The sequence below is a fragment of the Helicoverpa zea genome, chromosome 24, assembly GCF_022581195.2.
Source record: "Helicoverpa zea isolate HzStark_Cry1AcR chromosome 24, ilHelZeax1.1, whole genome shotgun sequence".
Taxonomy (NCBI): domain Eukaryota; kingdom Metazoa; phylum Arthropoda; class Insecta; order Lepidoptera; family Noctuidae; genus Helicoverpa; species Helicoverpa zea.
The window spans coordinates 8947178-8974013 of record NC_061475.1 but is presented as its reverse complement, the minus strand read 5'-3'; the positions used below and the strand labels follow the sequence as shown (position 1 = coordinate 8974013).

The 26836-nt window shown below is 39.1% G+C and overlaps 1 protein-coding gene across 1 annotated transcript in view; it reads right to left on the bottom strand.

The window, feature by feature from the left end:
* The window catches only part of LOC124642235 (S phase cyclin A-associated protein in the endoplasmic reticulum), a 65983-nt gene that overhangs the window by 13783 nt on the left and 25364 nt on the right, over positions 1-26836 (bottom strand). Inside the window, exons 15-16 of the mRNA XM_047180571.1 lie at positions 1389-1506; positions 823-1014 (exon numbers count right to left, since the gene is read on the bottom strand). Coding sequence (XP_047036527.1) covers positions 823-1014; positions 1389-1506 — 310 coding nt within the window. The remainder of the gene's footprint in view (positions 1-822; positions 1015-1388; positions 1507-26836) is intronic.

Here is a 26836-nt window from a genome sequence, read left to right as displayed (position 1 = left end):
CACTTAATTAAGGAGGCTCGGCAAATATGCTCTCTAACAGATGTGGACGGAATATTTTATTACCAAACTCATTTGTTGGCGAACCGCCTTTTTGTATGTTTTGTTTTGGGAAGATCGGGGGTTGATGAAAGAAAGGTTGTAATTAGCAATGTTTTTGGATGGTTACAAGAAAATTGGTGTTTACCATGACGATTATTATGCTCCTAAAAACGACTGCCTATTAATATGGTGACAGTCTCACTAAATCATACGATTTATTCCGAGTTACGCAACTGATACAATCAATTTCGAGAATGACGATAATAGCGCGTGCCTTTCGTGGACTACGAAGCCAAATCAAAAATGTACTTTCAGGACAACGGACAAAAATATGTACTTCACGTTTCTTTAGAATGAACTCTGAACACTACTTTTACACCTTTTTTACATGGTTATCCTTCATTTCTTCTCAAGGTAGTCAGATCGGAACTACCGACCTCATCTGGTTTAAAATATTGACGTGTCAAAGTGTTATTCTAAACTTATCAATAGAAATATGATTCCCATTCATCATTCTTCAAAGAGTATGTCTTACACTCAGCCATCTACCATTCATGATCCTTCGAACTAACCTGCACAATCTGATGATCCAGCTCAGCTAACGCTCGCAGCAGATGCGCAGTGCGGGCAGCCCTGAAAAATCGTCCGCTGTGCTCCAGCCCAGCGCCCTGAGCGAATAGCATGCAGAACTCCGCCCGGGAGCCCACCACGCCCGTGCCGAGAGCACAACGAAGAAATTGCGTCGCAAACCTAGCTCCCATTGATCATGTCCTTCAAACTCACCTGCACAATCTGATGATCCAGCTCAGCTAACGCTCGCAGCAGATGCGCAGTGCGGGCAGCCCTCACAAATCCACCGCTATGTTCCAGCCCAGCACCCTGAGCGAACAACATGCAGAACTCCGCCCGGGAACCCACCACGCCCGTGCCAAGTGCGCAGCGGAGAGACTGTGTGGCGCAAATGCGTTCTGAACCCTGGAAGAGAAAGACTAGTTAGTAGATAGGCAAAGAACTTAAGCAGAGCCTTTAAAATTTTATGTTCGTTGTAGAGACACACGTAAAGAGCGATTAGCAAAATCGTGGTAAATTATATACAGTACATGGTAAGTTATATTAATATCTAAAGAAACGCGACATGACAAAAAAAAAAAACAAACAAACAACACAAAAAAGGTAGCAACATCTTTTATGCTCATGATATTAACAATTGATCGTAGCGTACTCAATTAACGACTCTTGGATTACATGATTTTATGTATGATGTATTTGAAATGAAGTCGAAGTTTATAACTGTCTCAAACAGTAACCCAGAGACCAGCTTATTTGTAAAGATAAAACAGCATACTTACAACATCAGCATCACAAGGATGGCAGAGATCAGCACAGACCGTCAGCAGCGTCTGAATACTTTCCCGTGCAGAACCGGCTTTTTCCGCACGAGTTATGCACCCAGTTAGGCATAGGTAGCTGAAACAATATAATCCGTTAAGAATACTGGTGAAAATTACAAAGTTCCTGATTACGTGTAAAATATTTAAAAAGGATCCCTAATTGTTTGCCTGAAAATAAAAAGCTTGTGTACCTAACTGTTTTAACATATCTGAAAGATGAAAGTTAAATTAACCAACAGGTATGTAATAATAAACATGATTGAACTTTAATAGCCTTATATATCAAATAAGTTTGTCGCAGTTTATCTACAAGGTCACCTGTCCAGGTTTGCAAGCCTCTCTTCCAAGAGAATACATCATTTCGTCCGCTAAAGTACTCGGAGCTAGCTAACATTGAAACTCGGTTCAATGTTTGAAACTGTGCCAATTTATTGTACTACATATCAAATTTGAAAGAACCTTTCAATATGGGCAGGAAAAATAATCCGTGCACGATACATAATTTCAGAATAGCATATACTCAGACCTTCATAGTGACTTATGTCGCACATTTAAAGGTCGATTTAGAAATTAAGAATATACAGTTTGAACTAGGTACAAAAAAACTTCTTTTATTAACCATAGCTTGTTAAACACAATTCATCTCAATCACTGCCGCTTCACACAGCTTAGTAGGAAGATTAAATATCCTAGCTGAGTAAAATCTGCGATCTCAAACCTTAGTTACCGGTTACCCTCGCGGGATTCGATTAGGAGAGCCTTTCTCAAAGTTTACATTACTGTTGGAAGTTCAAGTTTTACATAATATTAATTGATACGTTACTGGTAGACGTATATTTCTTTTGTTGCTTGCTAATTGAATAGTGCAATTAAAATAAGTACTAATGTGAATAATTACCTACTGTTGTAAAAGGACGTTCTATTTTTATTTTAATTTATGTGTTGTAACGTTAACGTTTAATGTCTTGACTAAGTTTTTGTTTGTTTGGGTCAAACGGAAACAAGAAACCTTGGAAATGGTGACTTATCTCTAAGCAACACGAGAATGTACACAGGTAAAAAACGAACAACGCAATTTATGAACTCGTCTCAAATTCAATGAAGACTGATTGGGTCTCAACCAATCAAATAAACAAACGATTTTTAATTTCTGCCTACATCATCTTTCCTTCCCCCGTGGTTTACAACTTTACAAATATCACCAGTCCATCATACAATATTGCCCACATGTTCCAAAAAGCCACACTTTCTGAGCCCATGAATTATTTTTCTCGCAACCAATATTCCTCTGTACCGCCTAGCTGTAAGCATCAACCGACCACACGCTATGAGCGCGCGGCGCACACTGAGGCGCGAGCGCCCGGCTTCGAGACCATGGCTGCAGCGGGGGCACCGCCACCGCCGCCGGCTCGAGAGCTGAGCACAGCGACAACATCTTCACGCCGATGCCAATTGAGAACTGGTGCGAAAACCATGGTGCGGGCATTTTATAGTCGGCGCGCAGCACATCGCATGAGGACTCGAGCTCTGATTGGCAGATTGTTTGGAGTACGAGGTTCAGTACTAGCAATACTTACGAACAAGTTGGTGTATTAAGGGTAGCTAAGTTTACCAAATAAACAGTCGCTATTCTAAGCAGATTATCGTTTTAATTAACCCATCCATAGAGTTCTAGTAGTGTTAAAGTGGTGACCCCGACGTGATCAAATGGAAGCGGAGACAGAAAACGTTGAAACCATCTCAGTCAAGGCCCGCATCCCTACATTTTGGCGTGACAAACCGACACTATGGTTCGCGCAGTTCGAGACCGTCGTAAATCCTCAGAAACCAAGCGATGAAGCAAAATTCAGTTTAATGGTGGCGCATCTGGAGAGACTAGACGTCGAACAAATTAGTGATATTGTGATGTCTAAGACACGTACTGGTAGATATGAAGAGGCAAAGAAGCGACTGCTTTCTATCTACGAGGCGACAGAAACTCAACAGCTGCAGAAACTCCTCAATGAGATGGAGTTAGGAGATCAGAAGCCGTCACAACTGCTAAGACGTATGAGAGAACCTGCGCACGAAAAGCTGTCTGATTCTACCCTCCGAATGCTATGGATGCGGCATTTACCAGCGGCGACGCGAGCTGTTCTATCTGTGAGTGAACAAACCTCACTCGACGTTCTCGCTGCAATGGCCGATAAGATGCACGATCAAGCCACTGAGATAAATACCGTAAGTTTCTGTTCCTGTCAAGATCGTCAGACGAGATCATCGCGTGCACGGGAGCAGACATCGCGCGGAGAACAAGACCTCCGCGATGTCGTCATGCAGCTGACAAGGGAGGTCGCTGAGTTGAGAGTTCAGCAGTCGCGTAACGCTTTTCGACCATCGAGGAATTTCAATCGCTCAAGGTCACAGTCTCGTTCACGTTTTGGCGCCGGAAGACAACGTAAATATAGCCCCACAGCAAGCGGCGTTTGTTATTATCACAAACGCTTTGGAACGAACGCACGAAATTGCAGATCTCCATGCAATTTCAATGGGAAGCAGGAAAACTAGACGAGATCTTGGCTACGACGGAACCCAAGATCGGCAACGCTACTGCATACCGTCTATATGTGTGTGACACCATCAATAAGCTGCGATTCCTTATCGATACCGGAGCAAACGTATCGGTGATACCACCATTCAAGCGAGGAATTACGTCATCGGATACATTACTATACGCGGCTAACGGTACGCCAATAAGCACATACGGCGAACGCAACTTGGATCTCAACCTCGGGTTACGACGTTCATTTAAATGGAATTTCACCGTGGCCGACGTGAAAAAACCAATAATCGGAGCTGACTTCCTGCGACACCACGACTTATTAGTTGATCTACGAGCCCAGAAACTTATAGACAAGCGGACCGGCTTATCAATTAATGGTTGCCTATCAAGTACCTCATCGACGCCAACGGTTCTCACACTCAACGTGACTGACCCTTATTGTGACCTGCTGAAGAAATACGACGAGATTACTTCACCTCACTTCAGTAACATAACCAGCAGTGATGTGGAACACCATATTGTCACGCAGGGACCACCTGTTTACTGCCGAGCCAGACCCTTGCCACCGCACAGATATCGTGTCGCTAAAGAAACATTCCAATTGATGATCGAACAAGGAATCTGTAGACCCTCCAAGTCACCATGGGCTAGTGCGCTTCATTTAGTTCAGAAGAAGAACGGGGAATATCGGCCCTGTGGAGACTACAGGTTGCTGAACGCCGTAACGAAACCAGACCGGTACCCTATACCCCGACTACGCGACTTTACCTACCGGTTGGAGGGTATGAAGATATTTTCAAAAATTGATCTACGCAAAGCATATAATCAAATAAGGATTCGGCAAGAAGACATTGAGAAAACAGCAGTGATAACTCCATTCGGATTGTTTGAGTTCCCTAGAATGTGTTTTGGGTTACGCAATGCGGGACAAACATTCCAGCGGCACATAAATAATATACTCGGGGACCTGCATTACGTTTTTCCATTCGTCGACGACCTGCTGCTAGCATCTTCTGATCCAGTTCAACACCGGCAGCACCTAGAAGAGGTGTTCAATCGACTCCAAAAACACGGGCTTAGAATAAACGTGTCGAAGTGCGCTTTCGGTAAAGATAAGCTTGAATTCCTGGGCTATGACGTATCTGCAAAAGGAATACAGCCCACGGCGGATCGCGTGAAGACTATAACAACTTTTCCTGAGCCGAAGACAGTACAAGAACTGAGACGCTTCCTCGGTATTCTAAATTTTTACAAAGAAAGTGTTCCGCACGCAGCTCACAGTCAAGAAAAATTATACAAGTACCTACACACTTCGAAAAAAAACGACAAAACTGAGATAACATTTACGTCGGAAGAAAAACAAGCATTTGAAGACTGCAAAAACAGTATAAAAAGCGCCGTTATCTTATCTCACCCGTCTACACATGCATCTATATCACTAATGTGTGACGCATCGAATACCTGTGTCGGCGGCGCACTACAACAATACGTCAGAGGAAGATGGGAACCACTCGGTTTCTTTTCAAAGAAACTGACTGATGCACAAAGGAATTATAGCACTTTCGATCGTGAGCTACTGGCCATCTACTTAGCTATTCGACATTTCAGAAGAATGTTCGAGGGAAGAGAAATAACCGTGTACACTGATCACAAGCCGCTCACGTTCGCGCTCACGAAGGAAAGCAGTAAGACCGATACACCCTTGCGAACGCGATACCTACACTACATCAGTCAGTTTACGTCAAAGATTGACTATATCGATGGAAAAGAAAACGTCGTCGCTGACGCATTATCGAGGATAGAAGCCATCACATTACCATCACCAATTGACTACGAGGACTTGGCTGTCCAACAACGGAATGATAAGGATATTGATGACGTCATACGCAACAAAAATCTGAAGTTTGAGCGTCTGCAACCGTTAAACACCAAACATAAAATATTATGTGAAACGTCAACAGACAGTGCACGACCATACATACCACACTCCCTGCGGCGCACAGTGTTCACCGCCATTCACGAGATGAGTCATCCCGGCATTCGAGCTACGAGACATCTTATTACGAAACGATTTTTCTGGCCGAGTATGAACGCTGATATAAACAACTGGACAAGAAGTTGCATCGCCTGTCAACGTTCTAAGACGCAGAGGCACACCGTATCACCGCTAGAAACTTTTCCTGCAGCCGACCGCCTGGCTCATATTCACATAGACATCGTCGGACCGCTACCAATATCAGACGGGAAACGATATTGTGTGACCATCATAGACAGGACAACGAAATGGCCCGAAGCTTACCCCGTGGCTGATATCACAGCAGAAACAGTCGCACGTGCCGTCTATGAGGGCTGGATAGTGCGTTATGGCTGCCCTGAGAGATTGACTACCGATCAAGGACGTCAGTTCGAATCCGAACTATTTAGAAGCCTAATGAAACGACTGGGAATTGAACGTATAAGAACGACTGCGTACCACCCACAGGCTAACGGAATGATCGAACGATGGCACCGTTCTCTCAAAAATGCTCTAACAGCACGACTCAAAGATTCAAGCTGGACGTACGAGCTGCCAACAGTATTGATGGGACTGCGTGCAACATTAAAGAATGACACAGATGTATCTGCCGCAGAGGCATTGTATGGCCAGACGCTTAGGCTGCCTGGTGAAATGCTTGGCGTGAACATAGGTGACCAGACGAAATCCCATTATGAAGATGTCATCGCAAACACAATGAAGAAACTACACGACGCACACATAAATACAGACCGACGTACTGCATACATTCCTCGGAGCCTTCGAACGTGTACGCATGTGTTTGTGCGAAATGACGCACCGCGCAAACCTCTCTCACCGACCTACAACGGCCCATACCGAGTTGTACAGCGCGACGATAAGACGTACACAATTCAAGTCCAGAAAAAAACAAAGACTGTTTCCCTGGATCGACTGAAGCCTGCTTTCCTGCTAGAACTTGAACCCGACGCTGCAATTGTTCACCGTAGTACCACCTACACGACAAAGTCCGGCAGAATATCCAAACCTCCAGTACGCTTCGCTGGGGGGGAGCACTGTACCGCCTAGCTGTAAGCATCAACCGACCACACGCTATGAGCGCGCGGCGCACACTGAGGCGCGAGCGCCCGGCTTCGAGACCATGGCTGCAGCGGGGGCACCGCCACCGCCGCCGGCTCGAGAGCTGAGCACAGCGACAACATCTTCACGCCGATGCCAATTGAGAACTGGTGCGAAAACCATGGTGCGGGCATTTTATAGTCGGCGCGCAGCACATCGCATGAGGACTCGAGCTCTGATTGGCAGATTGTTTGGAGTACGAGGTTCAGTACTAGCAATACTTACGAACAAGTTGGTGTATTAAGGGTAGCTAAGTTTACCAAATAAACAGTCGCTATTCTAAGCAGATTATCGTTTTAATTAACCCATCCATAGAGTTCTAGTAGTGTTAAACCTCCATCATAAAGCAAGTTTGAACACCGCAGCTACGGCAGAAACCGTGCAAATATTTACGCAAATTATAATTGGATGTACAGCGAACAAAGATGCTTGCCAAGCGAGATTTTTTTTAATTTTTTACCTCCTCTCCCCTTTTGCTTGAGGTACACCGGCGTGAAATGATTGGTAATATCCAATATTGGAAAAATCAAGCGGCTTTAATTCTTTCTGAGAAAGTAGGTCTTTGATGTTCAGTAGATATTTATGGCAATAGGGAAGAAGTCTCTGGGCGAGATAGGAACCTATTGTGCTGTATGTTTCAATATTTGTGCATTGTATCCCTACTAATATTATAAATGCGAAAGTAACTCTGTCTGTATGTCTGTTACGCTTTCACGTCTAAACTACTGAACTGATTTTAATAAAATTTGGCACAGAGATAGAGTGAACCTTGAGAAAGAACTCAGGATAGTTTTTATCCCGGACTTTTGAAGAATTCTCTTGGAAACGCAATATAACCGAAAATTACGCGGGCGAAGCCACTGGCGGAAGCTAGTATTTGTATAAAGCTATATTTCATTTCTGCAAATAAATGTGTCTTTATAAAGTTCTCTTAAAACCAGTGTAGTAAATACTCTAACAAATCAACACGTTTACCGTCTTACCACAAAAACTTTTAAACGTCAGTTTATGCCTTGTCTAAAAAAATGTCAAATTATGACGTTGACATATGGTTCATTTTGCAGCCAAAATTTTATTAGACAAGTGTAAAACAGTTGTTAAAGTTTTTGTAGTAAGGCCATTATACTTCAAGCTCCTGAAAAATTTCAAAATGACAAAGTCATATATTACATAGCCGCATTATGAAAATGTTTTGCACATCATTTCAGTCCCATTTCTGTTACAGCTGATACAAGTTTATTTTTCTTTGTTTCTGTTAAACTTTCCTACGCTACGCTTTAAATTATATTAGAATCTGATTGGTACACAACAAAATTTCCCCAGCTACTTAATTATAAATACATACACACATGATACACATCACACACCTCCGCCATTTTAAATGCTAACACAACACCCAACCGCCCGAGGTGCGCTTGACCATTATACAGACAAGCAAACCCTATTATTGTTGCGATACAAAACATACCGTGTTTGTGTTCCATCCGGATTTACCCGACCTGGACGGATTGGCCTCTGGTTTTGCATATTTTATGTAGACACTTGATGTTATAATAAATGTCAGAGTTACTGTCCCTTTCATGGTTTATACGCTGAAGTTTTCTGATGTAGCTCTAAACAAATGTTTATTTTTTGAGGTGGGAAATCATTAGATGATCCCACAGTGGGAGATGTGAGACTATTACCAACTGAAACCTATATTCGTTCCTTCGTGAGCCATTTCTGTAAAAGGGCCGCGGTAACGCTTTCGTACAATCCCGTAGCCTCGACAGATGATTCTACACCTAGGTTTAGCTCCCGACGCATTACAAAATTTCTGACATTTGGAGTTTTTATACTGCCCATGTATCTCATTAAAAGATAATTCTGAAGTTAACATATTCGGGTCATTAAAGTAGTACAACTATCATCGAATAAAAATTCTACAACGCTTATAAAAAGCAATTAATTACTACTTACCAGCCTTTAATCCTTCCACAACAACGATTAAAAAAATACCAAAGAAAGATGGCGCCGTTGGCACGTCAAGAATTTCAAATTTGGAATTCGAGCTGCGCCTTGTGATTGGTCACTCATGCGCAACGATATATTTTATACCAACCGATTCTTGTAACTGATGTGTTGAATTTTAGACTTTGCGACATTGGAATAAAGGTTTGCTTGAGTGTAAAAGTTTTTACATCTGGTTGTAAACTTTTTGATAATGCCAGACCTCCTTGTAGAGTCTGGTTGAGATAGTGTAATCTTAAATATTTGTGAGACTTGAAAGGTCACATTTTAAAGGATGGCAGTTATGGTAAATGTGTGGAGATTGATGGCAGCAAACTGGATTGGGGAAGAAAACTTTATGTGTTATTGGCATCGGCCGTTTTGTTTTACGATACGCGGATGTTATGCGGCCTCGCAATTAAGGTCTGGGAGCAAAGGATATTTTACCATATCTCAATGTTTGGCCACTTTTAGTGAGTCTGTTTCGAAGATTTTGCGAGCAAACACTTTTAAAGCCATTATCTTCCAATTTAAAATGTTGTCATAAACAATTGCCACTAGAACGAACTTATAGACAATACCTACTCATAACGTTGAGTACTTCTTTTTTCTTATTGTCAATATCCTTGTCTTTTTTTTTTGTGAATAAAGGCTTTATTTTGTCACTCTTTATACAGTGCACGCATGAGCATTAATCACCAACTTTGCTCAAGGCGGATTACTTGCTGTAGTTGTCACAGTTCTGAAGGACGTGATTTGAGGAAACTCAGTCATATCAAAGCCTGTTAGTAATCCTGAAGAAACGTAACTTTTACTATGAAATGGTTTGGTCCGGTTTTTACAAGCGAGACGACCATTTTCTGACATAATTATCATAGAATTAACGTAAGAAAACTACCAGCCGTAAGTAAAACTACTCCTAAGTACTTTTCTATAGGAGCCGGGCAGTGGCGATTTCTGGATTTTTTAAAATCCGATGTCCATCAAAACATTTTTTTCACCATGGCAACAATGGTGAAAAAAATATTTCTTTAGCTTTCTACCGTTAAGGAAGCATCCTAAAAAAACCCAACAATACAATAATGTTGTACAAAATCACGTATTCCACTCGGACACAGTTTTGGCGACTAGTCAAACACATATAACAAATAGCTGTGTACTATGAATGATGGATGCGAGGTTTCAACGCGGATGATATAATGATATGTCACTGTACTACACACGTGAAGCTTCATGTTATTTTCAAACGGTAGCTACACCCTGTAGCTACGATTTATGTAACTAGTTTTTTATGTAATGTTTCGTCGATATTTGATTGGAGAAATGCTTGCTGGTTGGATAATAGAAGAGCTATGCTTTACTTTTTAATTTTTAAGCAATGCCTTAAAAGGAAACAATGGCTAGAAACCTTAACCAGTTATCGTATCATAGGGAAATCAAGACGCGCAAACAATATGCCCGAGAATAAAGATTAAGAGTAAGCTACCTATTGCATAATAGTATCGGCAGAAGTCTAAAAGTGTCTTCTTATTAACACATGTAACACAAAATATAATCTAACATCTAAACAGCATCCTGTGTAACGTCTCAGCGCCGGCGCCATGATTCATTGCCTCTGCCAGCCAATCGCGGCGCGTTCTAAATTCAAACGCGCTAATGGAAGGCGAGCATACGAGCGGCGCCTGAGCATCTATCCGGATCAGTGTTGCCAGTGGCTGTCGATTTATTAGTTTAATTATAAATTCAGTGTGAAGATTTAAGGAAATAAAATTATATTTATGCGCTGAACTAAAATAAAAGGTTAGATTGTTTGGGCAATCTGTCATCGTGAGAACTAAAATCTAGGTAATGCAGATTTTACTTAACTATAAAACTACTTTTTTGCAGTCAGGTTCAATTTCTTTTTTCCAAACATAAATATTCCTCTTCATCATGTTTATAATAAGGAACACCAAATGCAAACTAAAAAAAAATTAACAACCGCAACCAAAAGCCACTGGCAACACCAAAAGAAAGCACTCACCTAAGAAAAACTTATGGCTCGTTTAAAATGTTTTCGTTCTTAATTTCAGTTAGATAAACGACGCGGGCGCATTTCGGCGCCTTTTACAAGGTGAAATACGTATTCCCATTAAGGACACTATGTCGTCTTTGATATTCTTCGAGACTTAAAACGTCCAGCGTAACAAGACCTACGGGATTTGAAAAACATCTTCATTTATCGAATATTTTTGCTAGCGACAGAAGGGCAGGGGAGGTCAGGCAAAAATGGTCATATATTAAAATCGTTGTGGCATTTTAAGTGTGTGAGGTATGTTAATTTTGTGTGTGGATTTATTTTAATTGAAGGAAGTCAGTAATGAAAGGAAACTTCAGTTGGTAGTACAATATGTTTCTGTATTTTATATCGGAGTATGAAAATTGTTCTGTATGATCTGGAGTGGTTTTGGATTTATGCGATCGGTTTGATGTGTGAATATTGTTTTTGATATATCGAGCTGAAGCGATAAGATTTAAAGTACGTTTTGTAATAACTTTTTTGCGTGGGATAATGCGGCGCTTTTATCTTAGTGTTTTTCACTTTCTGGTCTTATAAACTGTCTGTGAGACCACGAAATACCTACCGACTTTTCAAATGTAATGAAAATAAGGTATTCATATTGCAGTGCTTCCGTAGTTTATTCTTGAATTTAGATGTGTTTTTACGCTTTCAAAAAAGATCTCTTCTTCGGCGTTCTCTTTTTTGAAAGCGTACTACGCCACAACAAAGCACAATTAAAGAGCAACAAAAAACTAAACTAAATACAAATTAAAATAACTCCATATTTTAAACCACAACACTAACAGGTGTTACTAACATAAACCAAAGTCCCATAAATCCATATGGGTTACAATTGACCCATAAGGGGGCACATTGAGACATCAAATTTATTTCGCTTTAATAAACGCAAATAAATATGTAAATTCAGTTTAAACAAATTCGCGCGCCCCCTTACAAATGTTGATTTAGTTGTGCGTGAATAGAAATAAAATGCGGGGCTTGGAATGGATATTAATAGTAAGGGTCTGTGTCTGCTAATAAAAATATTAAGTCAGCATTGTGCGGATTTAGCAAAACTTATTTTTGAATACTAAACTGCAATTTTGGAAGCTATGGCTCAAGAGCACAATAACTAAGATTTAATACCTATAGTAAAAGCATTATAGAGATAAAATAATAGCCAAGTCACATAAGTATGTATTTGAAATGTGTACCCTGAGTAAGACACAAAAATGTGAAGAAATATAGGGAAGTAACACACGTAAATGCGATAAAAAAAAGCAAAAATATCAAAGAAAAAAAGCTTCTATTCTCTTCCAAGAGGAGAGCCAATCGGATTGAAAAGATTTATACTATTGCAAAGCTTTGGGGCTATTTAAAACCTGATTACTTCAACAAGGGGCTGGACGTGAACAAAAGAATAATAAATTCAATCCAAATAACACAGCTAATGATCAACATTGCTGAACTAATGCTTATGTCTAGACAAGTTTTAGTTCTGAACAAAAATGTTCGTAATCACAATTTAAATGTAACATGCCAATTAGACGAGGATACATCTAAGATTAATCAGTGGGCTAAGTACTGCACATCGCCAATTAATTGACTGTGAACATAATATTTAATTAGAATCAAATGGCCTTTCATTGTGAGACATGTGTAGGATATTGATTAACTAATGGATTCTAGGAATTCAAGGTGTTTAGTAGTACCTAGTCAATTAGTATTTTAAAATAGAATGCAATACGTTGCTGAAATTGACGTTGATGTAATAGAATGTTTGTGAAAATATTACTTTTTAGAAGAGTGTCTATGGAGTTTCTTGCCGGCTCTTCTCCATGAGACCAACTTTTTGGAACCGTGCAATTAACTTGACGTTTCATAAGAGCCTGCAAAGGCCTATTTAAAATAAAATCAATTTGATTTTGACAATTGATTGTGTTGAATTTTGACGACGGACTTTTCTAGCAACTTTTCTAGGCTATGAATTGGTATAACCAAGAGGACCATATTCACAGAATAACAGTAGAAACTAAAGCAGATATATCAAGAATGGATAATTTACTTCAAAATCAACATGAATATGATGACATCCACTATCATCCTAAGCTCTGACAGATAGCAAAGGGCCACCTGACACGACACTCATGCACAATTGAACAAATAGGGTCGAGAGCCGCTTAACGTACCACTCCACAGTGTAATCATCATTGCCATTTTATTTACCCTTCAAAAGACTGTGACAACTGTCAAATGTTTAAAATCTCTATTTATTTTAAAGCTGTGGAAAAAAATATGGCTCCTGCATAATACGTCATTGATTACTAATAATGTGTCATACAGTTCTGTATCTACAGCAACTCTTACTAGACTGAAGTCTTCATCCTCGAAAGATGTGAATTTATTTATTGAATGTCTGGATGGACCATTCACCAACTCACTTAAGACATTTAACTTCCCATAGCCCCATAGAAGACAAGCTATAAAATGCTAACCACGCAGAACTTTTCCATTTAGTAATAACGCGAAGAAGCCACTAAACAAAATTCTTTCTCCCACAGTTTAGACCAATTTATTTGCCATTCACCTGGTATTAAAACTATGTGATCGCCTATTCCTAATTATTATTATCAATTAACAACTAATGAGTGCATATCTGAAGGCGATTCCACCGAAATGATACGCTTTTAATGATATTTTGAGAACGGTATGGAATTTTAATTTGTAATGTTGAAACTGTGAGTGATATAATATCGATATGTGTTTTGTTTTCTATTTTCTGTAACTTGATTGGCATTTGAAAAATTAAAAAAGGACAAATAGGTATTGTTTACTGTAGACCTTATGTACTAAATCCAGCAAGGAAACCTGTCAACCAGTAAAGGGATATGGTGGCAAAACTATTTCAATGATTTTAAATTACTTAAGAGGAATAAAAGGATACTATATATTTACCCCCGTGGTTCTAAATAGAAGGGATGATCATCGTACATTCTGAAGTCGAAACCACTCATATTTTTGCACCAAAATGCCTTCTTATATTCAGGCACCATCCAAATAGCATTAGCCTAAGAAATATTTCAAATTCAGTCCCACACTTCAGACTAAGTAAGACCATATACCGCCTTATCATACACTGTTCAAAAATTCAGACCTCGTTGCGTATTTACATAGGAAAAGTGTCGAGGGTAGAGCGGGGTGGAGGGGTATCAGAGTAATCCGGATAAGTAATTCCCTCCCGGTAAGTAATGCGTTGATAAATGAAATTAAATCGCACAAACAAGCGTAGCCGTACGACCCGACGCTCCCCTTTCATGTGTCCTCTTAAAAGCTTGCGTAGGGATGTGTTGAGTTTGTGAAGTGTCTTATCGAGTTTTATTATGTACTTTATACGTGATGCAGGAATATAATAAGCTTTTACAACAAAATGTTGCGACGCTATATAGTTTGCTGAATAAAACTGTTTTATTTTTTTGTTTTTATATTGCTAGTTGATTTCGTTTTTATAAAGAGAGAACTCTGTGCTTTTGCTGTAATGTAAAAAACACTACAGTTAAAACTTAGTAGTGTAATGTAGGTACAGTTATTATCATATCAATTACATCTTCCAAAAATGTGTACAACCACACAGCAAATCTTCAAAATCCCTTGCAATAAATAGCTCAAACTATCGATATTAGACCCCTCACTAGCACACACTTAGCAAAAAGAACATCGCAACTCGACATGTGCGCGCCAATCTGTCGTTGTTACGCGAATGCACTCCAACCATACCTTATCCCTTTCACTCACGTTCATATTTATACCTCCATCTCTGACACACGCCCTAGTCGCAAGTATACCCTACTCGCGGCTGTCGCAACTACTTAGCGATGGCGAAGCGATAATCGCTTGTTTCGATGTATTGGATTGTTCCGTCCGATTCGATTATTCGGTTAAAAAAACAATGTTCTCGAGTTACGTTGATTCGATTACTGAAGCACTGTTTGAAGGCGTGCTTTGATTGTTATAGTTTGTTGTGAAAAGAGTGAAGTTAGGTGTCAAGTTTCAAAGTAAGGCAAATTCAGCTGTTATTTTGAATTAAGCAAATGTTATATTACTACGGAGAGAGTAAAAAAATAATTAGATGGAAGTTAGTTAATAAACGTAAATGGAACCTATAATTAAAAATTTTTTTTAGCTAAACATAGCATTTTCAGGCCTGATTCTGAGTTAAATGGGCGCGTGCGCGGTTTCAAGCCTAAGAGTAAATTATTCGAGATTTGAAAGCATCAAAACAAAAAGCAGTAGATGCATACAATGTGTCTAAAATGAGAAATGCAAAACTCGATTCAGATTACATCAACTCATAATTGAATTATCATAACTCTCCTAAAATCAAACAAAACAAAAGCCACAATAATTGACTGCACAAAGCTTCATAACTGCCGATCTTAATCAACACACGGACCTAATCAAGCAAAATCAAAATAACAATAGAAAATCACTGACCACTGGCGCAACCCCTAACCCTCAAACGAATAATGTTAAAATCAAAACAGCAGTGTGCATTTTCTCCCCAATTTACCCCCGCAAGTGTGGCTCCTCTCACGGGGTAGTGTGAAACACACCTGGAGTTTCGCACGGCACTTAACAGGGTCGATAAGACTGGGCTAAGAATTTCGGAGGGTTCATCGGAATTGTAATACAGTAGACTACATAGAGTAGGTATTGAAATGCAAGGGCTGAAAGAAGGTCAAAATGTGGGCTCCTACAGAAAGTAGGTATTGAAATGCGGGACTGAAAAAAGAGGTATAGAGATAATATACGAGACCCTAATACTGAAAAGAATACCTAGAATGAAAGCCCAGTAGCTTCTGTTAAGACTCGAGATTGAAACATAAAACTAAATAGAAAACACATCAAAGCCTCACTTTGCTGCGGTGTTACATTAGAAACATTAACAAGAGAAAGTATTAGGCAAAACATTATTTATAATCTACATATGTATGTTCTTTTAGGCTACCCACCCATGTCTATTTTCGTAGGACAGATAATCGAGCCAATGTTTTGCAGGACTACCTAGACTAGGATGTTCTGACCGACTTACTCTAGACCGTGTGCCTTTCGCTACTGATATCAGTATGTTGCATTTTTCTCCTACAAAAAATCGGCCACCTATTTTCCATACGCTCAATAAATATATAATCAATTATATCCTAAAACTCACCATCAAATTTAAATAACACAGTACATACAATAAAATTTCACTGTCCCCTGCGACGGCCGCACGCAGCGATCTAACAAAGGCATTCGGTAGGCGTAAGCACAACAGCACAGCGGGCAACGCCACGGGGCATCAATTGAGATGTTAGACCGATTGTATTATTAGCGTGTTTTGGTTGATTACGCTTAGTTAGATTTGAGAGATATGGATGTGAGGAGTGTTGGCTTAGTTATTAGAGTAAGAGGCACAACTTACTAGAAGTGTAAGCTCACTTCCTAAATAATTCCCAAAGTGAAATTCTGTCAAAGAAGAAATATATGACATAAACAATAAAAAAAACTTTGAAGTAAGAGCTAACAACAAAGCATCATCATCTTCCAGCTCCTATTCGTATGTTATTTGATACAACGCATCTTTCTATAGTAAAACTGTACACCTGTCGACCTGATAAAAGAAAGTTATATTTTCAAGTCTAACAGGCTTTTTAGCACCGAAGTTTTACTAACATCACTGTATATTCAAACAACACAAAGAACAAATGAAAACCAAATCCATTACAAGCCAATCTCCCTAGAATTGATCACATCACCTATTTCAGAACAAAACTTGAAATCAAAACCAACACGTCCAGATGTTAATAAACTTTCTATTTATATAATTTTGCACGTTATTCGGTTAGAAGACCATGTGCCCCCGGTGTCAGTTTCATGTGACTGACAGTAGTCATTGGGGAGCTGGACTCACTGTCAAAGCAAATGATTTTTGATATGTTGTTGGCAGTTTTGGACTGATGAGCAATGTTTTAGTAGAAAGAATGTCATATCACCTAATTAACATGATAAATATAGTAGAAATATCAAGTACTTTGGCTATCTGAAAGCATCAGGCAGACCAAAAGTTCTCTAGTACATATTTTAAAAGCAACATTTGTCCTCATTTTGAATTCATTTTTAAAGAAAGTTTAATTGATTGATGATACAGCTACGGAAAAGACTTTAAATTTTTGTTGTTTGTTCGAAATCTGTGTACATTTTAGCTACCACAAAACTCAAAATTAGGTCAACTTTATGACCGACAACTTCACTCCTAACAACTCGATCCAAAATCCCAACAGATTTCGTCATTTTTTCCTACCAAAAGAACAGAAAGTCCCAACTGTTTTGCCATCTGTTAATAAGCTTTCTATTTTTACAATTTCGCGCATATTTATCACAAGGAGCATGTGACGAGCGACCCTTTGGACGATGTCAATGGCTGACGTCAGAGATGACACAGGGGGGTAGTGACACGGTCTATGTCCCTGGAGGAAACATAGAAACCGCATTTGTAGCACGCGTTATAATTGTGAAGTTTGCTGTTGTAATTTTTGTTTGAGTAATAAGTAGTTGAAAATTTTAAGCCATGAGAGAGACTGCAGCGTTGTCATAACTCTGTTTTACATGATAAGTGCATTTGTTGTCTTTTCATTGTTTTTAATCCTGAGCTCTTTCTTTTATTGTAATTTATCTACTGTTTTCATGGATAACCTGTCGATCTATGAAGTTTCTATTAACAATAAGTCGACTGCTGATAACTTACAAAATACTAGAGCAGACTTACTTCCATATTGTTTCATTAACAGAGAATTTTGAAACCCCAAACCTTATGACCCTGTTCTAAACTCAATATTCACAGACTACCAATATTATGAAAACTTACATTAACAGCACAAAACACTAATAAAACACGAGCCAATGAGCATGCAGCCCAATTACAAGGCCCGCGCAATGTCCCGACAATAATGAACGCAAGCACATCTGACTGTTTTGATTTCATTACACGGGCGACGCGCGCGCATATGGCGAGTACGACATTTATTTTATTACGATCAAAAGCTTAATCAAGTGTAAGTGGTTGATGTTTTCTATGCTTTATGGGAGTGTCGCAAGTATGTTCGATTATGAGTTAGGACAGGTTGTTTTTTTTTTTAGAATTGCTAGGGCTAATATGGAAACGATAACACCTGCTTACTACATAATTCTTTCTATGGCAGTCATTACGGGTAGTCAAAACAGTCACTCTGACTAAGGTTTATCATGTCGCCCGGGTTGAGAAGGTCAATAATATATAGTCGCTCTTTGTAAAACACTGGTAGGTACCTACTCAACTGCATACGGTGAGACTGGAAGCCGACCCCAACATAGTTGGAAAAGGCTAGGCAGAAGATGAGACGACATTTATGTATAGGTATCACATAACCGATACTAAATAAAAAAATTAACTTAATTATAAATTAACCAAAAACTGTTACTCACTTTTTCAATTCCCAAGCCATTAAAAAAAACTTACCCTTCAAACTACCCACAAATAAAGACATGGAACCGTAACAGTCACACAGTAGATCAGTCGCGTGCCTATCCTCTTGGGTCATAGGTTCGATTCCCGGCTCGATCCCTAGAGTAAACACTGAGAACCACGTGCCATTGCATACTTGTACCTTTCAAAGGTGAAACCGACCTTATGGCGTATAAAATAAGGTTGAATTTTCTTCTAAGGTTCGACACGACTGTGGTGCTCATGCATTTGAAAACCATATACACATTTGCATTTGATGACCACCTTATTGTTAAAGCCTTAAGGTGTATTTTGCTTAGATAAGGTGGTGTTGTGGTGGTTTTCTGCTAGATAATATTTTCAGTTATAGTTGAGGCACGTGTCAAAAAATTTGTGTAATTGCATTAAGTTATAGTGTGAGATGATACCGTAATTGTTTTGTGGGTAACTTGGCCATTGTGGTTATTTATAATAGCAGATCTAATTTTCTTTTGTGACGAATTACGTACAGTCAGTGGGATATTGTACAAGCCAAAAAAGACTGCTTTATTTAATGTAATTCTCATATACGGACGATGCTTAAGAACAAAATTGTGAACTTTGGGAGGCCTTTCTTTGACAGTGGACGTCTTTCGGCTAAAACGACGACGACGAATTTTCCTATAACGCATATCCTAGTACAATCTGGGTAAGTCTCACTATAAGACATGTCATCGACACGAAAGAGACATCGATAAGATATTTTTATGTTTTTCGAATACTGAGAAGACAGTAATTTTAACAACTTCCAAAAAGCCCAAAATATATTCCAACATTTTATTCATACAACCCCTATTCACCGAAAAAAAACTGACACTTAACAAGTAAAACAACCCCATGCCCATTCGAATTACAGTTTAATAGACTATCCGTGACGTACGTACAATGGGGACAGATGATGATACTAAACAAACAATGATCGCGATGTCATATGTCGGTGCTACTGTTCTGATGGTATAGTGATCGGTCAATTTAGGAATTAGTTAAAGGGAGTTAGCGAAATTGGGAAATGCATCTATGTGAAACTGCAAAACCAAGTCTCTTTACAAATGCTGTTGTGGTGATTTACCCGTCACCGTGAAGATAGCCTAAAGTGCTGAGGTTATGTACTGGCCTTAGATTCCTATAGTTACCTCGTACGACACCCGCGGGAAGAAGATGGGGAGGTCCTATTCTGTGGACCATCACAGATGCCTCCAGCCTATCCTGACCTGAATCAGAACAGCCTGCCCTTCAGTAGTACATTTTAATAGAGTATCCGTGACATACGGACAATAGGGACAGATGATGATACTAAACAAACAATGATCGTGATGTCACATGTTTAACCGTCGTATGTAGTGCTACTGTTCAAGTATAGTGATCGGTCAATTTTGGAGTTGAAGGGGGTTAAAGAGTATTGGCGAAATTAAGCCATGGTGGATTAGAAAGCATATTAGGTGCTATAAATTCAAGTGAAACTGCTGAACCATGAACCGTAAGATGTTCAAAGTATAAAGAACTTTTTTTGAATGTGTTTATCGACTTGGGATTGACTGTACAAAGAAAATAGGAAACAAACTGATAATACGAAAAGTAGAGACGATATTTTATTTACAAACAAGAGAAAAACTAAAACATTATCATCTGGCTCTTGTTCGAAATTACGTGAATTTAGGCTGAGCATCACTATTGCGTACCTACCTATAAGACGAAACTTTAGGCTGGTAGCCTAAAGTCTTTGGTCTTGTCATTTATTACTTGTACCTAAGTAAGTAATTAATTTATCACAAGATTTATTCCTCATAACCCAACTATATTCACAATACTATTGGGACATCTTCATCCATTTCATACGACAAAAAAAAAATAAGTACCCGTGATTAAAGGGTTCCTTCTATCTGGCAGAATTTTATTTGGCCGAATTTTATTTGGCATAACACACTTGGCATAATTTTTTTTCAACGAATGTTTTTAAGGCATAAAAAATATTTAGCATAATTATTGTTTCACCGAATATTTATATGCCCGAATTTACAGTTGCATACTTTTAAGATGGCAGAATTTTATTTCGCATAATTGCTTTTGGCATAGTTAGAGTTTCGCATTATTTCGTTTCGCATAATGTATATTTTGAGAAACTATTATTTGGTATAATCTCATTTGGCGTACTATGAAGATGGAAGAATTTAATTTAGATTCAATTTATTTAGCAAATTGTCATTTATAACCTTCAATTAAAAAACATTGTATTAAAAATTGAAGCTAGTTACGAAAACGAATCGCTGCAAAACCGACACCACGTAGTCTTGTCTGCCCTACCCCTAGAGTGCAATTCAAAACCGCGTAGGCGCGGAGGGGCGAGGCGGTCTGCGAGCTGAGGCGCAGGTAGTTTTAACGCTTGCCGACGCGGCTGAGGCTGGCCGGCTCGCCGGCCAGTAAGCCGAAGCTGCGGTGGTGAGCGTGAAAACCATCTGCGACGATAAGCTCGCATGGTACCGCCGGAGCCCCGCAGCGCCGGAGCCGTGACAGAAGCCATGCTTGCTCCATGTTGCATGCTTACTTCCATACTGCATGCCTGCTTGCATTCTGCATGCTTGAAATTCTGACTGACAACTTTCTGCTAAATAAATGATGTTTCTACTATTTAAATATTATGAATATGAAATTTATGCCTAAAGATGATTCTGCTTGCCAAAATTATGCGTTTTTAAATTATGCGAAATGAGTGTATGCCACACGATTTTCTGCGAAATGAAGGTTATGCCAACTGTTGGTATGCAAAATAAGATTATGCCATAAAAAGTTCTGCCATAAAGGGGGGACCCGTGATTAAAGCTACCATACCCATCCATAACAGAGCCAGGGGGCACAAACTATAAACGTCACCTGCCATTAAATGGAGCGCGCATCATTGACAACACACAAATTGAATGCGACCCCAGCAAGAGCACCCCTGCACCCCTTCGCTATTCAATAAATATTGTTTGATCTCTTAGAGTGTGTAAAAAAATGGAACCGACATGAGAACTTTCTTTGAGATGCTCAGTTTAGATGAAGACTATTTTCAACTGCCTAAATACAAAGCCTTGAAAAGGCACCATATAATCGCTGGCATGTCTTGATAATTGGTGAATAAAATGTTTACACAATGCTTTTTTTGAAGGCTGAAAATAATCTTTAACTAAACACTCCTTTTATTATATGAGCGGAGTTCTCGTACGCTTTGGCCTTTGAGTAAAGCAAGGCAATGTCGTGTCTAGTTGGTTAAGTGCTCTAAGTTCATAGTATAAAGTTGTGAGTATTGTATGACAATTGCAGATGTTTGAACTCTGTAGCTGAAATGTAGGAGATGTAGTGGTTACTTTACTTTTCTGTGTAAATATGGTTAGTTCAGAAATGAGTATGTTTGTGCTTCATGCTAGTGACATTTTGTTGCCAGCCAAGGACATCGGTGAAATTTTGTTGATATATATTTCTTTTGAGATTGGTTGCAATTGCAATATTGGAATAGTGTCTTTTCGTCGAACACACACAATTATAAAATTAACCTAATTTTGATATTGACATCCTAGCCTTTTCCCAACACACAAACATTTTACAAATGCAAGAAGCAATCTTTTTTATACAAGCAAGAGGAAAAGCTCTATGCATATTATCCTTACCAGGTCATTTTCCCAAAATTCTCTCACCAATTTCCCCAAAACAGATCTAAGTGTTAATAACACCATTAATTACACTAGCTCTACTTAACACTTAATTACGTATCTAAGTCACTCCTGTATGTATGTCAGTGTGTCACTCACAAAACTAATCAGGCTAAGTGCTACAGAATACCAGGAGCACATAAGCAATTAAGAGGTACATACACATACTACATACAAATTACAGAAAAACAATCAACGGGAACAAACACTACATACAGATCAAACAAAATGGACGCTAATAAAAAATAAATATTGACTTTGAATATCAAATAATCATCGGGCTACGTTTTTAATAAATTAAAAATGTCCCTGTGAAATGATGGGACAGGGGAGGCTCCAGTGAGAGCGATTTGAAGTTTCCAGAGTGCTTAGTGCGAGTTTTCGTGAATTTATTTACGGACTCACATGAGAGCGCGTATACTAAGATTTGTATGGAACAAAAACAGCTCCGCCTAGTGTCAAAAATTGGAACCTAAAGTAGCGAGTGCCAGTTTACAAATTTTCGAAATCGAATCGCTCGGACTCTCAAGTGAACGTGACAGGCACGGGATTGGTTTATTTCTGCCGTGATGCGAGTGCGAGATTCAGATTTTGACAGATCGAATAGTAAATAAATACAAACGCGATCGAATTTAACCAAAAAGTTCTCACGAAGATTTTTGTGGGGAAAGTGAAGTGAGGAGATATTCGTATATCAACAATTAAGTTTTTATTTAGTGAAAATAATACCAAAAATATGGCAAGACGCTTTTTCTTTGCTCGGAGGATGTTTGCGGCCGCAAAGGCCCAAGATGAACGCAACAAAAGCGCCAGAATTGGGGCAAGAGCTTACGCATTTTTTAATTCGTTAGTTCACCTCACGGAGACGCAATTTAGACAGATATAGATTGTCCAAGATTTTGTGCAGTTAACTGAGACAAAGCACAAATCTAAAATCCACTCTACGTGTTTCCTTGGAACATAAGGTACCTATTTATCAATTCATGTAAGTTACAATATCAATTTCCAAAACAAAACTAGGTATGTATATGATTGAAGAAACTTTCTCCTTCTTTTATTTGCAGGTGCTTACCGCTTTATTCTTTTTTGCCACTGGATCCTATCAAAGGCCAATTAGAGAAGCAAAGCACGTATCCCAAAAATGTGCAGTGTGTATTTAGAACAAGTAACTGAGGTTCTGACTCATAGAAATATATAAGCTTCCCTAGCACTCCAGGTGCTAGACAAGAACTTGTCTTCATTTTAAATTAATTAAATTAAAACAACTAAAAACTTTTTTCGGGCGTCGCGTCAAACATAAACAAAACATCCAAACAATAACCCCAAAAATTTTGAAAGACAGTCGTCCCATACGATTACACGCTAAAATGACGTCTTTCTAAATTTGGTAGGTTTATCCCACCAAGCGAACGGAACACCAACCTAACAAAAATGATCATCGCTATTCGCCGTGAGGAAACGTGATGCGAGTAATTTGCGAGATGGCAACTCGCACTCGCTTAAATATTGCATTCGGTTCGTTTGAAGTTGACTCGCTAAACTCGACAGTGAAGTCATTCGCAAAATTTTGTTCAACTCGCACTAGGCACTCTGTTCACATTTTTTTTGTAAGTAAAGCAATACTTTCATGTAATGTTATTGGCATTCTAGGAGACTGAATTTCAAATCTAACATAAAAATAGCTGAAACAGACTGGAGAGGAGGGAAATAATCGAGAAATACTAGAAAGAAAATGGTATGTTTATGCGTAAAAATGGTGCGAATATCTTGAGAACAGCAGCATTTCACTAATTATGACTTAAACAAAATTCTTTAGAAATTCAGGGCAATCGTTGCTTCAGCCTAAGAACCATCTCATTAGATTCCATAGTTGAGACTTTCAACAAATAACCATCAACAGGGTCACGCATTTCGCATTACTCCTGTGGTCACCTACCGGAGCAAGTAAATGTTTACCCGCTCCGCTTATAAAACCCCTTCCAGACCCACCACACCCACCACCACGGGGTACTGGGCTGTTTTCATTTACTTAACGAGGCGACTTTTTAATACCAATCGGTGGGCGGCGCTCAACCATCGGGCTAGCGACATGCCGTCTAATTACAAAGCGGCTTACTGGCACGTCGCCAGATTGAAGTTCTCCTTTGCAAACTGACGACAAATTCATTTGGGGAGCAATTATAATGAGTGGTTCGGCCTTGGCCTTTTAATTTATAGCGTTAGTTAATTTTATAAGGATCATAGGCTATGTTGTTGGAAGTGGGAAATGGATCGAGTTTGTTTTAATTTTCATATAAAACTTAACTTTTTATCTACCTGTAAATAATAATACAAAATATTGTCAATACGAAGCGATTGATAAACCTGGATTAAATCATAGGCCCAAAAGTGACTTCATTGAAGTCAGAAACCGAACCTACGTTATGTACTTCATGCTGGATCAAGGATAGCAATCTATGTACCAGTCATAAACCATGGCCAGACAAGCCTCAACGAACAAATTTCAACTATTTAGCTTTTCAGCTATTACTTTACCACGAGCAAGACTATACCAACTTCAAACACATGAAAAATCTAAACTAAAAGACCAATCAAACTAAAAATCAATAGGTACCCCCAAATAACACCAATTACGCCCCCATTAACAGCAAGTAGAAAAGGCGTTCAGAAATCTGAGCATTCCTATGAAGAGTTTAACAACTCTATCGAGTAGCCGTCGAGAGTTTAATTCGATTCCGTTACGTTACAATGGGTTCTCGATACTCGGGTATTTGATTGAATGAAAACCCTTTTGTGTGGGGCTAGGTTTGGAGTGGTTTAAGGGTGCAGTGAGACGAATGCTGAACATAAGTCACGTAATAAATGCACTGTAGGTATCTAATTGGCTTATGTAATGTTGAAAATTAACGTCAAAACCAATGCGTTCGCATTCACTTCTGAAAACTAGCTTTCATATGTAGTAAATATTCCTTTCCTATGCAGGCTCTAACGAAATACTATTTACTAGAAAGAGTTTTTTTATGTACAGGCTTGAACAGTACGATTATAATGATGCAAAATGAACTATACTAGACAGCAGTCTAATGGATGATTTATATTTTATAATCGTTTGAAGACAACCTGTTTAACAGATAAGTATAAATATTGACGACATCTTGATTACATGCTTACAATTACAGCAGCTTTTGAGTATCAAACCCCGCAATACAGCAATGTGCTGCTTAATACAAATAATAATTGTATTATACATAGAAAGTCCCTGTCAAATAGATAGGTGTAAATAACTGATAAATAGTAATCCAGTAATACAGAAAAGCAAACTCAACACATCTAATCTAAAAACATGTCCACACAGAACATACCTAATCTAAAAACATGAGCAATCCTCGCATATGGCAACAAACACCGCTAATTTATTACATCTTACAACCCTAACTCGATGCTGTCCGATTGAATCGATAATCGTCTGTAATCTGACGAGCATCAATGACACAGAATATGGCGGAATGACAGAATAAAATTGTATTAGTGGCATTACTCTATTTATAACTCAAAAATGGCTGAACCGTATAAGCTGAAAATTAGAGAGGAGGTAGTTTAGACCCGGGAGAAGGATATAGGATAGTTTTTGTCGCCAGCCGGCTACGGGAAGCAGTTATCTCGGGACGCGAGTGAAACCGGGCTTGAAAGTAAGTAACTGATAAATACTAATCCAGAAAGCACACAGAACATACCTTATCTAAAAACATGAGCACTCCTCGCATATGGCAACAAACACCGCTAATTTATTACATCTTACAACCCTAACTCGATGCTATCCGATTGAATCGATAATCGTCTGTAATCTGGCGAGCATCGATGTCGCGCGCCACAGAGTAGGGTGGAGTGACAGAGTGGCCGCACGTGGCGATAATCATATTTTAATTTTATTAGGTGGATGGGTAATTGGGTTTAGGTTGTGGGTAGTTTGTGTAGGCCACCTGGTTCTCTTTGCAACTACAGAGAAAGTTTTTTAAGTAGTGCTTGTGTCGGTGCTGTAAAGATGATGGGAATTGTCAATCTACCCTATATGACTAAATGTCATTAACCAACACAAATACGAGCCTTAGGTTCCTAACATCTCTATTGAGCCAAGAAGCATGACCTATAGCATGACATAGTCACAAATATTTAAAAGAGGTGGTTGAAGGGGGCAAACCATCGTCGCCAACACGCATGCCCAACGTGATGAGTAGGTATGGTCAAATCTCCTTTGCTTGGCGAAGGCCTTTAAAGCTGTTTAAAAAAAAATACGTGTGACAGTTTCTACGTTCCCTACCACTCTGTTCTGTTACAGCCTTTTTATCGTCCCACTGCTGGGCACAGTCCTCCTCTCACACGGAGAAGGAGAAAGGGGTGAGAGGAGGCCTGTGCCCTACCACTCTAAATATTCTATATTCTATGTCACATTACAGTGC